Source organism: Sylvia atricapilla, chromosome 17 (assembly GCF_009819655.1).
Source record: "Sylvia atricapilla isolate bSylAtr1 chromosome 17, bSylAtr1.pri, whole genome shotgun sequence".
NCBI lineage: Eukaryota > Metazoa > Chordata > Aves > Passeriformes > Sylviidae > Sylvia > Sylvia atricapilla.
Window position 1 is genome coordinate 10,335,990 of NC_089156.1, and position 13,282 is coordinate 10,349,271.

The window sequence follows — 13,282 nt, forward strand, 5'->3', positions numbered from 1 at the left end:
GGCATCTGGAGTCCGGAGCCAGCCGGTGTCGAGGCGTTCTGCTTGTCTTGAGTCAGTCTAATTTATTTCGGATAATAATGAAAGTGGAGCTGGGCAGGAGGATGGTGAGGTGCTGATGTAAATGGAGGGTGAAGTATTGGTGCGTCCTCCTTGTTTTGGCTCCATAAGGTTTGGAAATCAGAGCCGCACTCAAGGATTTCAGCGTGGCCTTTGGCCCGTTTATTTTTATTGAAGGTTTTGTGTCTTCTTGCTGTTACTTTTAGACGGTTTGTAATTCATCAGCCTTACAACGACGTGCTCGGGGGGTGCCCGGGTGTTTTATTCAGCTGTTGACAGTGGTCATTATTAAAAAGCCGGGAGGACAGCCCAGATTTTCAGCCCAGCTTTTTACCTTCCCAGAGCTGCCCGTGGTGTTGGCTGCAGGCAGGCGGTGCAGCTGTTTTATCTTAGGAGGAGCCGCTGAAGGACTGAATGTCACGGATTATAGGTTGCATCTATTTTGTAGGCTGCATTTTTTTTTTTTTTTCCCCCCCGTGTGCCTCCCTTCTCCTCTTTCACCCCACCCTCCTCCCCAACAATGACACAGGGGCTTTGTCACCGGCGGGAGCGGACAGGGGACGGTGCAGCCCCAGCTTTATCTCCGAGCTCTGTTTTGGTCCCATTTTAGGCCGAAAACCCTCTTTTAGTGAGGCTTTAGCTGCTGTCTAGGCTGTTGCTGAGGAGGAATCCACGAGCAGTCCTGACAGCATCATTATTCATCGGGCGACGTGGAATCTTTATGGGCTGTGGGGAAACTTCCCCCAGCCTTATCTAAGGGCAGATATTTTCTGCTGAATGTGCGTTTTTCTGTCCTGTGTTGTTGGGACACCGGGGAAAATCAGCTGCTCCCATGAAATGGATGTTGGCAAATATCGCATGAAACAGGAAAAGGGAGATTTTTAAGGTGGCTGACTTACCTCTGTGTGTATAAACACGGGATGATTCTCCCTTGTGATCAGAGTTGCTCTGGCGTTCAGTGCAGCTTGGATGCAAGAAAACGATTCCATGGCATAGTTCTAGAAGCAGCATTGAGTTCAAAAACTGTGCTAGAAAAATAACCTGCTCCCACAGCATTTTTTATGTTATATCACAAGAAAGGAGGATATCCTTTAAAAACAAATAAGACCTTATTTTAAGATCTTGCCAGCCAGGCCAGAAGTGTGTTCCAGCCTGAAACTTGACACACAGCTTCACTTGACAAACACTTCAGCTCTGGAGAATTTTTTGTTCGTGTTAGGAATGTTCTAAAACTCCCGTTGTTTGGGAGAGATAGGAATGGAATTGGTGCTACTGTGTCTTGTGCTTCATGACATTTATCATAATGGGTGTTGCAGCAATCCAGTGCCACTGATTCACATCGTTTTTCCTGCCCAGAGATTCTTTTCCTGTTGTTCATGTTTGCAGTGCAAAACTTTTAAATAAATAATTAAACACGACTTTTTGCTGTGGTGCTTATTTTTGGCTAAGGACTGCTTTTTGGCTTGTTTTGACCTTTATTCTTAAGTCACAGCTTATTAAAGCCTTTTATTTCCATCCACCTATAGACTTGATGATGACAAGTGATCAATTTTATTTTCAGGTATCTTCAAATGGGTTTAGAGTTTGGTATTGAGGGGGAAGAGTTTTAAAAAAATGAAGTTTCGCATGGTGCAAATGTAAAATATTTAGCTTGTAACTTTTTTCTCTGCCTTTTCTTTAATGCTGTTTTTATTTAAACAAGGGGTGCTTTGGTGATGTGGAATGGCTTTGAGGAGCCATTTTGTGGAAATAGGTGCACACATCTGATTGAAGCGTGGCCATGCAATCGACTGCTACACAAGAGCTCATTTACACTCTTTCTACTCCTACTTGCAGTGTAATAAATACCTTTGAAAATGGTCCAAACAGAAATCTCTTGGGATGTGCTATTGGCCAAGGGTAGGAGATGCTGCAGCTGCTGCTTTGATTAGGAAACTTCTTTAATTCACTTCTTGTGCTTCATCAGTGGTGGTCAGAAGCCTGGCTGAATTTCTGAGCTGAAGTGCTTAATTAAATATGCATAATGTTTAATACTTTAATGGATTTTTTTGGGGTGGAGAAGTGTCATTCTGGTCTGTTTTGCTTAAATTTCCCTTTAAAGAGCGTATTGGTGACTAATGTCAGTGTGTTTGGATGTGTTTCCTTTGTCCTTCTGTTCAAAGGTTCTGTCTATTTATAAAAAGAAAAAGCAGAGGAAAAAATGTTACAGTGCTGGTGGCATGCCAAGAAAGGCTTATGAAAAGTTATTATTTTGTTATTTTGAGTCCCATGGAGCTTTGATTTCATTCTTTTGTGTATTTGTATACACTTGTATTTATACATATATATTTTAATGGTATGTTACAAGAGTCTTAATCTTCTCTTTCAACTTATTCTAGGAATATGTTGAATTTTAAAGGGTATGGAGGTTTTTGCTCTGGTTTTATTTTTTCTGTGATGATGTCTAGTGACTTCTTAGATTGTTTCAGCATATTTACAAAACATAAGGTGAGGTTTTGGAGGTGTTTTTTTTTAATTTGATAGAATTTTGTAATGATATGCATGGACCAGCTGCTCCTGGTGCGGGTTTCCCACTAAAATCCTCTAGTCAGGAGAGATCTGAATTAGTCAGTGATTACAGAAGCCTTTGGACCTTTCTTTTAAAACCTTTCACACAGAGAAGTCTTTGAAAGAGCAAAGTCTTCTCCTTCTTGGAGACAACCCTCAGTGACAGAGCTGGAGGTGTTGTTGTGGCATTTTGGTTGGTCAGTGCCCACCCAGGAGGGACATTGAGCAGGAACTGCTGTTCCTTTATGTGCCCCAAAGGGAACTGCAGCACTTCCAGAACCTTCCCACCTTCCCTGAGTCTGGAACACCGGGAGCTCAGGGTTTGTCTGAAGGAGGAAAGGTCCCTTCAACCAGGGAGGTTTCATCTGCCAGCTCTGCAGAGTCACCACAGAATCCCAGAGTGGTTTGGGGTGGAAGGGACCTTAAAGATCATCCAGGATCCCCTCCTGCCAAGGGCAGGGAACATTCCTCTGCTTTTACCACGGAGCTGGGAGTGCAGCTCCTCCCTCAGTGGCTCTTGGGATCATGTCTGTCCTCATCTCACGTTTGGACCCTTGTTAAGCTCTGTTCCATAGGACAGAGTGAGGTGCCACTGGGCAGGGGTGGCTCTGCGCTCAAAATAGTTGGCTGTTATCAAGTGGAAGGTAAAAAAATAATCAAAATGAAACAAAATAAAGAAAAACGTGGTGGCTTTTCCTCTTCCCCCAGTGTGGCCTGGGCTGGCCCTCCACAGAGAGGCTGAAGAACTGAAGTCCAGAGCTCTTTTCTCACCATGTGCCAGTCCTGTGACTGACTTGTGTTTGCCATCAAATGATTTAGACTGGAAGGTTTCTGCTAAACTTGGAAGTTTTCACCCATTTTCCTCCCGGGCCCGGAGAAAACATTTTGTCACTTTTCCCTGATTGCTGAAGGAGAGAGCACTTCCCTGCAATTATCTGGGTCAGTGCTTCCCAAACCTTTCTGCTTGTGACCTTACTGCCATTTACAAGCGTCACCTCTGTCATGCTGAGAGTCCCTACTGCCACCACCAACAATTGACTCCTTCCTAAGTGGGTGACCCTTCCTGGGGTTGTGACCTCTGACTTGAAAGCTGCTGATGCAGGCGTGTGGCAGGCTTGGAACACCCTCATCCTGCCTGTGCATCCCCTTCCAGTGCTCCAGGATTCCTCTGCCAGGACTTGGAATTTGTTAAACCTCTCTAATAGGGACCACCGTGCCTCTGACTTCTGAGTTTTAAAATCGTATTTTAGGTAACCTTGTAGAGAAACCCTAGGAAACTTCTCAAGGATGATTTTGCAAATCTGTTTCCCAAATATAGATCTTGTTACCAGTTGCAGCTGATTAATTCAGTGATCTGCACTCTCAGATGTTTAAATTACAAAGATTTTTCTTTACCTTTTGCAGCCGTTTTCACCTAGGAGGAAGAGCCAAAGAAATACTTTAATGGACAAAGAAACAACACTTTATAGCATTTTATTTATTTACAGCTTGCTTGTTCTCTGTAATTCGTCTCAGATACGAAAGTTATTTCATAAATTTGTGTGGTTACAAAAATGATTTGGGATAAAATTCTAAAAGATAGCGGTGTCTTAGTGCTTGTTTCTGAGCAATGAGATTTCCAGTGCTGTCACAAAAGAAAATAGTTTCTGCTTTTAGCTGAGTAGGTAAAAACCTGCACTGCTCCACACAGGACTCAGCAGAGGCTTCGAACAAGAGGATCAGGTTAAAATTTCTTGGAGCAGAAAAAATTGGAACAACCTTGAGACTTGTAGTTTTTAACTGTAACACTGAAGTGTGGTGTAAAGTGCAGCAGCTGCTAAAACATCAGGGAGAAAATGTTTGCATATATTTATATATTTGGCACATGATGTAACGAGGAGAAGGTCTTACAGAGGGGTTAGAAAATGTTTTAGAAGAAATGAAAGTGGCTTTTGCACCAAGGCAGCTTCGTGCTGGATGTCCCAGAAAATGCCAAGAGCAGTTCCCAGCAGAGTGGGAGACAAAGAGCAGGGACACAGGGTTGTTTATGGAGCAGGTCCAGTTGGGATGTGTGTTTTAATCTTCAGGGTACCTTTAAAACTGTCACTTGTGCCCTTTCCCTTACAGAATAATCCATATTTTTTTGTAATTCAGTCTTTTTACATTGTTTTATTGGTGTTTCTAGAGACAAAAGAGCCGAGTAAACAAGTGGTGCTGCCTCTCTATTAACTCCGTACAAGAAAAATGACCTTATACTTGTAATGGGGTGGCCAAAGAGTAATAGAATTAATTTTTTTCATGCTGCCTTTAAAGATATTTTACAATTCTGAGGTTGTTTCTGTTTTTCTGCCTGGTTTATACCTCCTGTGAGATGGGAATAATCCGTGTTTAATTCTCAGGGGGGTATTAGAAATGTAATTGATCCTGGTGAGTGTTTCACCATCTTCATCTTCACGTCTGAATTTCAGCCAACTGAACTCTGGAGAGAGAGAATTAAACGTTACTGGGGAGATTTAGAGTCTTCCCTTTCCAATGTGCAAACTTCAGGATAAAAACCCCTCTTTGTGCACAACTTCCCTGCTCCTCAGTTCCCTGTGTAACAGAATTAAAATACTCAGGGAGAGGACAAGGGGCAGGAATTGTAGCCAGAGGAAAAAGCTGCCTTTTAGTGACAGCTCACATTTACATTTACTTAATAGGGTCATAAAACCTCAGGCTAAAGCTCTTCATGTATATTAGTGTGTGTTAATTGCACTCGGTCTGGTATTTACTGTCAGCAGAGAAACATGTTGCCCTGAAAATAGGGAATGTCAGCCTCTCCTCTCTGGAGCAGATTTGGCAAAAATTCTGTTTGATGGGAAGAATTACCTGGGTAAGGTCACGTAGTGGGATGCAAAAGGACAAATATTGGATACAGTGGGAAAGATGACACCTCCTCATAGGTCATCTAAAATCAGATATATTTTGTGCTTCTTGATGTTGAAGAAGATGTCAAAGACCAATTTGAGTGATTGAACTTTGGCTCTACCATGTTCTAATTAAAATATTGACTAAAATTGATTTAAAGGATCAAACAAGGAAATAATGTGTAAGGATAAGATACTGTAAAATTAAAATAGTGACAATTAAACTGTTTAATAACACAGTTTTTAGTTACATGTAAGTAGTAGCTACTTGGGTAACATTCTGTGGCAAAGTGATGTGTTTGTTACATCCTCTTCATCCTCTTTGACTCTCTTCAAGCCTCCTTAGTCAGGAGTGTTTGGAGTTGGGAAGTGATGTGTCAGGGACTGGTTCAGGTGAGGTTTGTGTGGGGCTGGGTTTGGTTCCTGCCCCTGACACCTCCTCAGGTGTTGCACAGGGAAATATCAAGGCACCCCAGAAGGGTGCTGGAAATCAGTCCCAAATCAGAGAGGCAGCCCAGAGACAGCAGGAAAGAGAATTTTACCTTTTATAAACACTTGTAGTTGTATTTGTATCAAAATTTGTGAAAGAACATGTTGGGGGGTTTTCTTGCATTTTATTTGAACTTATTTTGACTTTAGATAGTTGGAAGATGACAAACTTTGCCTGGAGGTAGGAGAACCCTGCCAGGGCTGGGATTCCTGTGTGGAGTCTTTAATGTATCCAGAGGGAAGCACTGATGGATCTGGCAGGGACCAAGTGAAGCTCTGTCACTGTTGGGATGGGAAGGGCTGGGTTTGGCTCCCAGGGAGAGCCAGAGCAGTTCCCTGGGATGTGTCTGAAGCTCCCGGGGTGTTTGTCCCAAGCTCACTGGGAGCATTTAGTCTTAAAGCTCCCTTTTGGAGGTAGCTCTGAGTACTGACCTCTAGTAAAAAGGCTTTTGAGGAAATCAGCCTTTAATTTAATTTGCTGAAGTGTCCTGAAGAGTAGCAGATGACCTCACATCTTTCTTCTAATATCCTCTTGTTTTCTGGAAGTGCAAATGCCCGCTCAGATGATGTTCAATAATTAAGGGTTTTTTTATCACTGGTTCCATAAGCCATGTATGAAAATCAGATGTTGTAAACTGCATTATCAAAAGTCTCTGAGTCCCATTTTGGAATGCTCTTGTTGAAGCTGATGTACTTCCTGTATCATTTACCCAAATTAGTGCTCATTTCCCTTGTGAAAGACTGAAGCGAAACACTCTTACCAATCCCAGACAGACCATGAATGCTTTTAAAGCAAATGGGCAACTGTGAGATCAGGGAGAAACTAAAACTTCAGCAGGAAAAAGCTTTTCATCAGCAAAACTGCACATATTTGACACTGACTCGTCCTGATTGCTACAAGACAGAGCTGTAGAGCCATATCAAAGGCAGAAAAAATTCATTTTTCTGTTAAACTGGGGGATTTGAGGAGCAAGACATGCAACACCAAGTACATCACAGCGTGTCTTCTGTAGTGGTATCTTTGTTATGGACAAAGACCACAGACCTGTTTTCTTCAGCATTTTGCTCTCAAACTGCAAACATTAATTCTTTTTCCTCCATTTCTGCAGCTTGTTGTCACTTAGTGGAAAATCCATCCAGTTTAGTTCAAGGAAATCAAAAGCCAACTGTTGTAGAAAGTGATTCCATCTAGAATAGGAAACAAACTTATTTTTGAGACAGCAGAACACACAACTTAACAGGAGGTGGTTATTTTAAATGTGTAATATGTGGTTTAGGAATTAATATTCATGATCTCTTGGAGAAATTAATTAAAGGAGGTTTATTAGGTGTAAGGAGCTCGATGCAACATCCATTCAAGTGTAATTACAATGCACATTCCTTTCAAGTGAACTTTTCCTGGCTCTAGTGGTGAATGTCCTGCTCCAAAGCTATTTGCCTTTAGTCAGGGGCTGTGTGGCACTGGCAGATGTGATTTGTCCTGCAGCATTTTAACAAGCTGTTCAGGAGTCTGCAATTAGCCAGAAACATTTATTTCATGATCTCTATGACTGCTGCCTGCAGTTAAAAAACCCCACAAAACAAACAACCCAGGAATGCCATTCCCCATGGCAGCTTTGCCTCTCACGTTCCCCTTCCCGTGTTTGTATTTCTTTATTAAATGAGAGAATGACAGTTTTACGGCATAAAGATGGGCCAAAGATTGTGTTTGAGGGTGGATGAGATGATGCAGTTTGGAAAGTAGCCAGAAGCCCTTTGGACACCAAATCCCTTTGGATACTGGATCCAGAGTATCAAAAAATGCTTGGCTCATGGCTTTCCTTGAGCTTGCCACAGCTTCGGTGACTTTGCTGATCTTCAGTGTTGTTGTTTGCTGGAAGGAGAAAAGTTGCCTGTAAATTACTTAAAACTCAGTGTGTTCCAGTCCCAGGCTGGGTACTAAACCATAAATACATTTTTGTGTCATGCTTTACTTGTTTTCTGTTGTTCCAGCTTGGTTTCCAGTTTTATTTAGAAGTGCCAAAAAAGCCTCTTTCTTCTGTCTGAAACGATGAGGAGGAGACTTTTAGGGTTTTTAACTACAGCAGCAACTTGAAGTATTTTGAGAAAGGTGTAGCTAAGTGCAAGATGATAAAATTTAGGAGGGGAAAAAAGCAGAGGGGAGAGAGAGTGTAACAGAACTGTTGGTGAATTGGAGAGAACTGGTTGGTTGGTTGGTTTATTTGAAGAGCTCCAAAAGTAGAACAAGCGTGTTGTTATTATACAATGTTAGTGACCTATTAGTTTTCATAGAAGGGCTCTAAACCCCTGGGACCCTCCAAACCCACAGTTCTTTTGAACTTTTCAGCAAAATTGCCTCGATTACAGAAAAAAGCTCCAGAGGAGGGGAGTGTTTATTTTCCAAGCTACTCTTTCATGCCTGTGTTTTTCTTTACAATCTGTGTTATTGTTGTTGTTTATTGAAAGCTTAAAAATCCCCGTCAGCAGCCTCCAAGCCTGGGTTTGGTGAGGATGCTGACTCAGTAATAACAAGCTCACAGAATCCCTCAGCAGTGGGGTGGGAAGGGATCTCTGGAGATCCCCCAGTACCAACCGCTTCCAAGGCAGGGTCACCTGGAGCAGGTGACACAGGGATGTGTCCTGAAAGAGAGGATGTGGAGTCTCTGGGCAGCTGTCCCAGTCCTCTGCCATGCTCCATGGATAGAGGTCCGTGGGATTCCATGTGTTTTAGTTTCTGGCTGTCACTCCTCACCTCAAGATGGGCACAACACCACTCAACTGTTCTTCGGCCCCGGGCGTAGCTTTATTCCTTCCCAGAAATTAAAAATAATATCCCTAGAGAACCGCTGCTTTAAAAATCACCGCAGAGCCACGTGGGATTCTTTTTCTCCCTCTTTACAAACCTCCATAAACACCCCGTTTCCCCTCTCCCAGATCCTGACCTTCGAGACCAAGAACCCGACGGAGCTGGCGGAGCGGCTGCGCTCGGTGTGCGGCAACCAGAGCAACGCGTACGCGCGGCTGCTGGAGTACCGGCTGAACGCCCTGCGCGGCCTCTGGAACGCCCAGCGCCAGCTGGCCCTGGAGGAGCAGCACGACCGCGACAGCTCCGGCGACGAGGAGGCCTTGGCCCTGCTCAAACGCCAGGGCTTGTTACAGCAGCCGGAGCAGGCTCCCTTCACCTCGCGCATGGGGCTGCTGCTGGTGTTCCCGCTGATCCAGTCGCAGAGCAGAACGGACCCTTCGCTCTGTAACATCACTGCTGAGGTGCTGCTGAATTGCCTTCGGGACTGCCAGCCCCTGAGCCTGACCAAGGAACCGGCCGACTGCCTCAACGGGATCGAGTCCCTGCTCTGCTCCTGGCTCGAGGACACGGCGCCCTCCGGCCAGCACATCCCCTACAAGCAGAAGGAAAATGCTGCTGCTGCCCTGGTTGCCTTGGCTTGTGCGAGGTAAGGGAGCTGAAATAACAGAGTTGACCCTGGATGTAACACCCTGGAATGCTTCAATTCAAGGGTTAAACTGAGATTCCTGAGGTTTAGGTGAAATCCCAACCAAATGTGCTCCAGGAGGGTTACAAGTACGAAAAAGTTTACTGGCAAAATTGACAAAGTTCCTTAATTCTCTCTTAAGTCCAGCCATGATTCACCATTAATGATATCCCCAAATTCCACATCCACTGTTTTTGAACCCTTCCAGGATGGTGACTCCAGCAGCCTTGGGCAATGCTGTTGGTGTTTATTCTCTTTCCATTTCCAAAAATGAGGTGACTGCCCTGGTGATACTTATTTTTAGCTTGCACCAGCCTTTCTCTTTCTGATATTTAAATATTGGGTTGGAAAGGGTGAAACTGCTAAGCATTTCTTTTTTGCATGTGTTTAGCATATGCAAAAGCAGAAGGATCTGGGTTAGCAATGCCTCTGTGCATATTGCTGCTTCTATTGCTCTAGGAATGGTTCCAAATGTGTTTATCAGGGAGAAAAGTTGTCTCCTTTTCCCTTTGTCCTGCCCTTTTGTGCACCTTCCTTTGTCTGGAGAAGGTGGAACTGCCAAGTTTTGGGGCAATTCCTTTCAGATTCGATTTCAGTGTTATCTCTCAAATGTGTGGAGGTATTTTTTTGTTTTGTTGCCAGTGAAGAGTTCAGCCGTTGTAGGTTAAAATACCCCTTGTCCTGCATGGCTTTGGCATCAGGCGGTTGAGGATTAATTGGTCATAATTGTTTTTAATCAAAACCTACTTTTTTAGAGGTTGGGGCTTGGAGAGAGGAAACACAAAACCTCTGCAAAACCCCATTAATTTGGCTTTAAAGTCACAGGGACCCTTTTGGAAATGTTGGCTTGAATGTTTCTCCAGGTCACAGCCTTGTCTGAGAAGTTTAACTCTGATTTAAGATGTTGCAGTTCCCAGGATATAGCATGATTTGCTTTAGGAAAAGGTTTATTCAAATGAAACCTACTTAATTTCTAGTGCACTTGTTTTAATGAAGTCAATGAGAAATTTATGGTATGTGGCAAATTATTCTGTCCTGACAACTGCCTTATCTGAAAGGCAGTGTACTTGAACATAGCCCAGAGAAATTGGATTTGATAAACACAATCTCATTTCTTTTTTTTTTTTTTTTTTTCCCAGATGTCAATTTGCAGGAAATATGGGAGGTTCTGTTGCAGCTGAGCTAAATTTCAAGTAGAGCTTTTGAACTTCAGGTTGATCTTTTATTTTCTTTGCAAGTCTGCCTTGCATTGCTTACAGAGTTGAAATATCCCACTGTGCTTTGTTCACCTCTGAAAGCCTCACACTTTTCCTTTAAATATCTTAATTATGTGTTGAAGAAAAAGCCTTGAAAATGAGACTATTATTGACATTCCTAGTCGCAATCCTGGGTGCTTCTTATTGCTAAAAATAAAACAACGGAGCAAATATTGCTTTAAATAATGAATTGAGGTGCTTTAATGTGTTTGGTGTCAATTTTCTCCAGGCTGAGGTTTATCAGTGAAAGCAAAGAGCTGAAGATGTCGCTGGGGAAAACAGGGATTGGGGTGTGGAGGAGGAAAGTTTGAGAGCTGAGTGACCACATGTGACAGCAAAAGGTTGGATTCAGCAAAGTGCAGGGCAAGGATCTCTGCAGCTGATCACTCCTGTTTGTGAAGAAAGCAGCTCATAACTGACCTAAGACAACCAAATTCTCCTGCCTAGGTGGGCTGTAATACCTGGAAATAAAGCTACCACATCTTCCAGAAAATGGCCTTGACCTTTAAAACAGAAATTGTAAAATAAAAATTTTTAAAGACATCTGGATCTTCCAAATTTGGGGTTGTGATGGGAGACCTCATCCCTGAGGAGGGGCAGTGAAGAGGCAGGACCCAGGGAAGGGCTGGAGCTGTGTCAGAGAGGTTTAAATATCAGGGAAAGGTTCTTTGCTCAGGGAAAAGGTTATTTCCCCAGGGAATATGCACAGCCCCGAGGCTGCCAGAGCTCCAGGAGCATTTGGACAACGTTCTCAGGGACAGACTGGGATTGTTGGGATGTCTGTGCAGGGCTTGGAGCTGGATGGTGATCCTTGTGGTCCCTTCCAATTTGGGATATTCCATGATTCTGTGAAAAGTAATCAGAATCTTGATAAGAAATGGATGTGTCTGGTCTTTCCTGTTGGAGGCAGGAAAGGCATCTCCAGGTGGGAGTGCAGCAGCCCTTGCTCACATGGGTTGCACTGGAGATTTAAATGTGATTAATCTGCTACAAGAAATCCTGAAACAGCTGCCTCAGGAGCAGTGTTGAGGTGCTTTATCAGGTGCCTGGATTGCCTTTATGAACCTGCTGTTGATGACCCAGCCTGTGGCTGCTGCTCGCCCTCCCTGCTGGGCCTTCATCCCTTCCCAGAAAAAGGTGGAATTTAGGCCAGAGCTTCCTCAGCATTCTGCCTGTCCATCCCCCTCTCTTCCTCCTTCCCCTTCCTCCCCAAAGAATGAATATCCTCCAGGAAAGAGATGCCGGTTAGAAAAGAAGCTGATGCCCTACTGTGGTTCTGGGTGTTCTCCATGGCTGCTGTTGTGTGTGTTCAGTCTGGCTTCAATAGACATCTTTAATTCATGTTTTTCTTGTCCTTTTAGAGGGTCGCTGAAAACCTTTGTTCATACAGTGCATCTATTACAGAAACAGACTGAGCTGGGGTCCCTGCCTGTGGCTGATGTTCTCTACAGGTTGGTAGAACTTGTCTCCTTACAAACTTTTCCAGCAGCTCTCAAAATGTATTAAGTGTGTGTAGGGATTGGAATGTCTTTCAAAATGATTAAAAGGCTTTCGAGTTATTGAAAGCTTTAGGGAAGATTGAGATTTAGTCATGTGCAGAAGAGATTAGAAAATCAGATCTAAAAGCATTGATTGGGTTTGGGGTGTTTTGTTTTTATTTTTTCATTAAATATTGATGATTCCTTTAAGTGGCTTATGAGCTCTGACAGAATAATTACTTTAAATACATCTTGGTCTTAACTTTTAATTCAGCTGATTTTTCCTACCTCTGTTCTTTATGAAATTTTATGCTGTTTTCTGCTTCAAGGTTGTTGCTTTTGGAGGGAGGCCCTGGATCCCCCTCTTGCCTGCTTGGAGGAAAGCACATCGTGTCCTGGGGCTTTGAGGACATGTTACCTGCCCCTGATGCCAACACTGGTGCCAGCAGTGAGAATAAAGGTGAATTATTTCATCCCTGTCACTATCAGCAGAGGGGGGCAGGATGCTTTAAGTCCTGATAATTGTTTAAAGATCAATGTAAAACTTCAGAGTTGGAGTTCAAAAAAATATTACTTTTTGGTTGCTGAAGAGCAGCTGCTGATTTAAACTGTCAGATTGTGGGAAAGAGTCCAAAGCAGTTGATCCAGTGACCCTTCCTGACTCCAGTGGGAATTTTTCAGAGGGGTCAGAGAGAGTTTGGATATTATCCCCTCGTTAGAACGTAATCACTGCCCTGTGCACTATCCCTGTGTTCAACAGCCAGCTATCAGTGGCACAGCAAGTTTATTTTTAGAAGTACAAGTTCATTGTTTGGTTTTTTTTCCCCCTCTTCCCTACTCTGCTTTTGTTTCTACCCAATTGATTTTGAAATTCTTTTTTTAACGCTTTCTTTTGTATTTCTTTTCCTGAATTCATTCTCAGTTTTTACTGCTTTGTTTACTATTTTTGTTATAAATAAGAGTTCTCATAGTTTTAGAAATAGTAATTCAAACTTTAATGATACTTAATGAAATCCACAGGAATCTAAAAATCTGACTTGCTATTTTAGGCTACCTGCAGATTTATTGGAGGCATCTCT

At 43.1% G+C, this 13,282-nt stretch overlaps 1 protein-coding gene across 3 annotated transcripts in view; it reads left to right on the forward strand.

Annotated features, from left to right (window-relative positions):
- HECTD4 (HECT domain E3 ubiquitin protein ligase 4) overlaps positions 1-13,282 on the forward strand; it is a 66,027-nt gene that overhangs the window by 415 nt on the left and 52,330 nt on the right. For all 3 annotated transcript variants that reach the window (XM_066331597.1, XM_066331598.1, XM_066331599.1), the window contains exons 2-4: positions 8,913-9,430; positions 12,087-12,176; positions 12,533-12,663. In XM_066331597.1, coding sequence (XP_066187694.1) covers positions 8,913-9,430; positions 12,087-12,176; positions 12,533-12,663 — 739 coding nt within the window. The remainder of the gene's footprint in view (positions 1-8,912; positions 9,431-12,086; positions 12,177-12,532; positions 12,664-13,282) is intronic.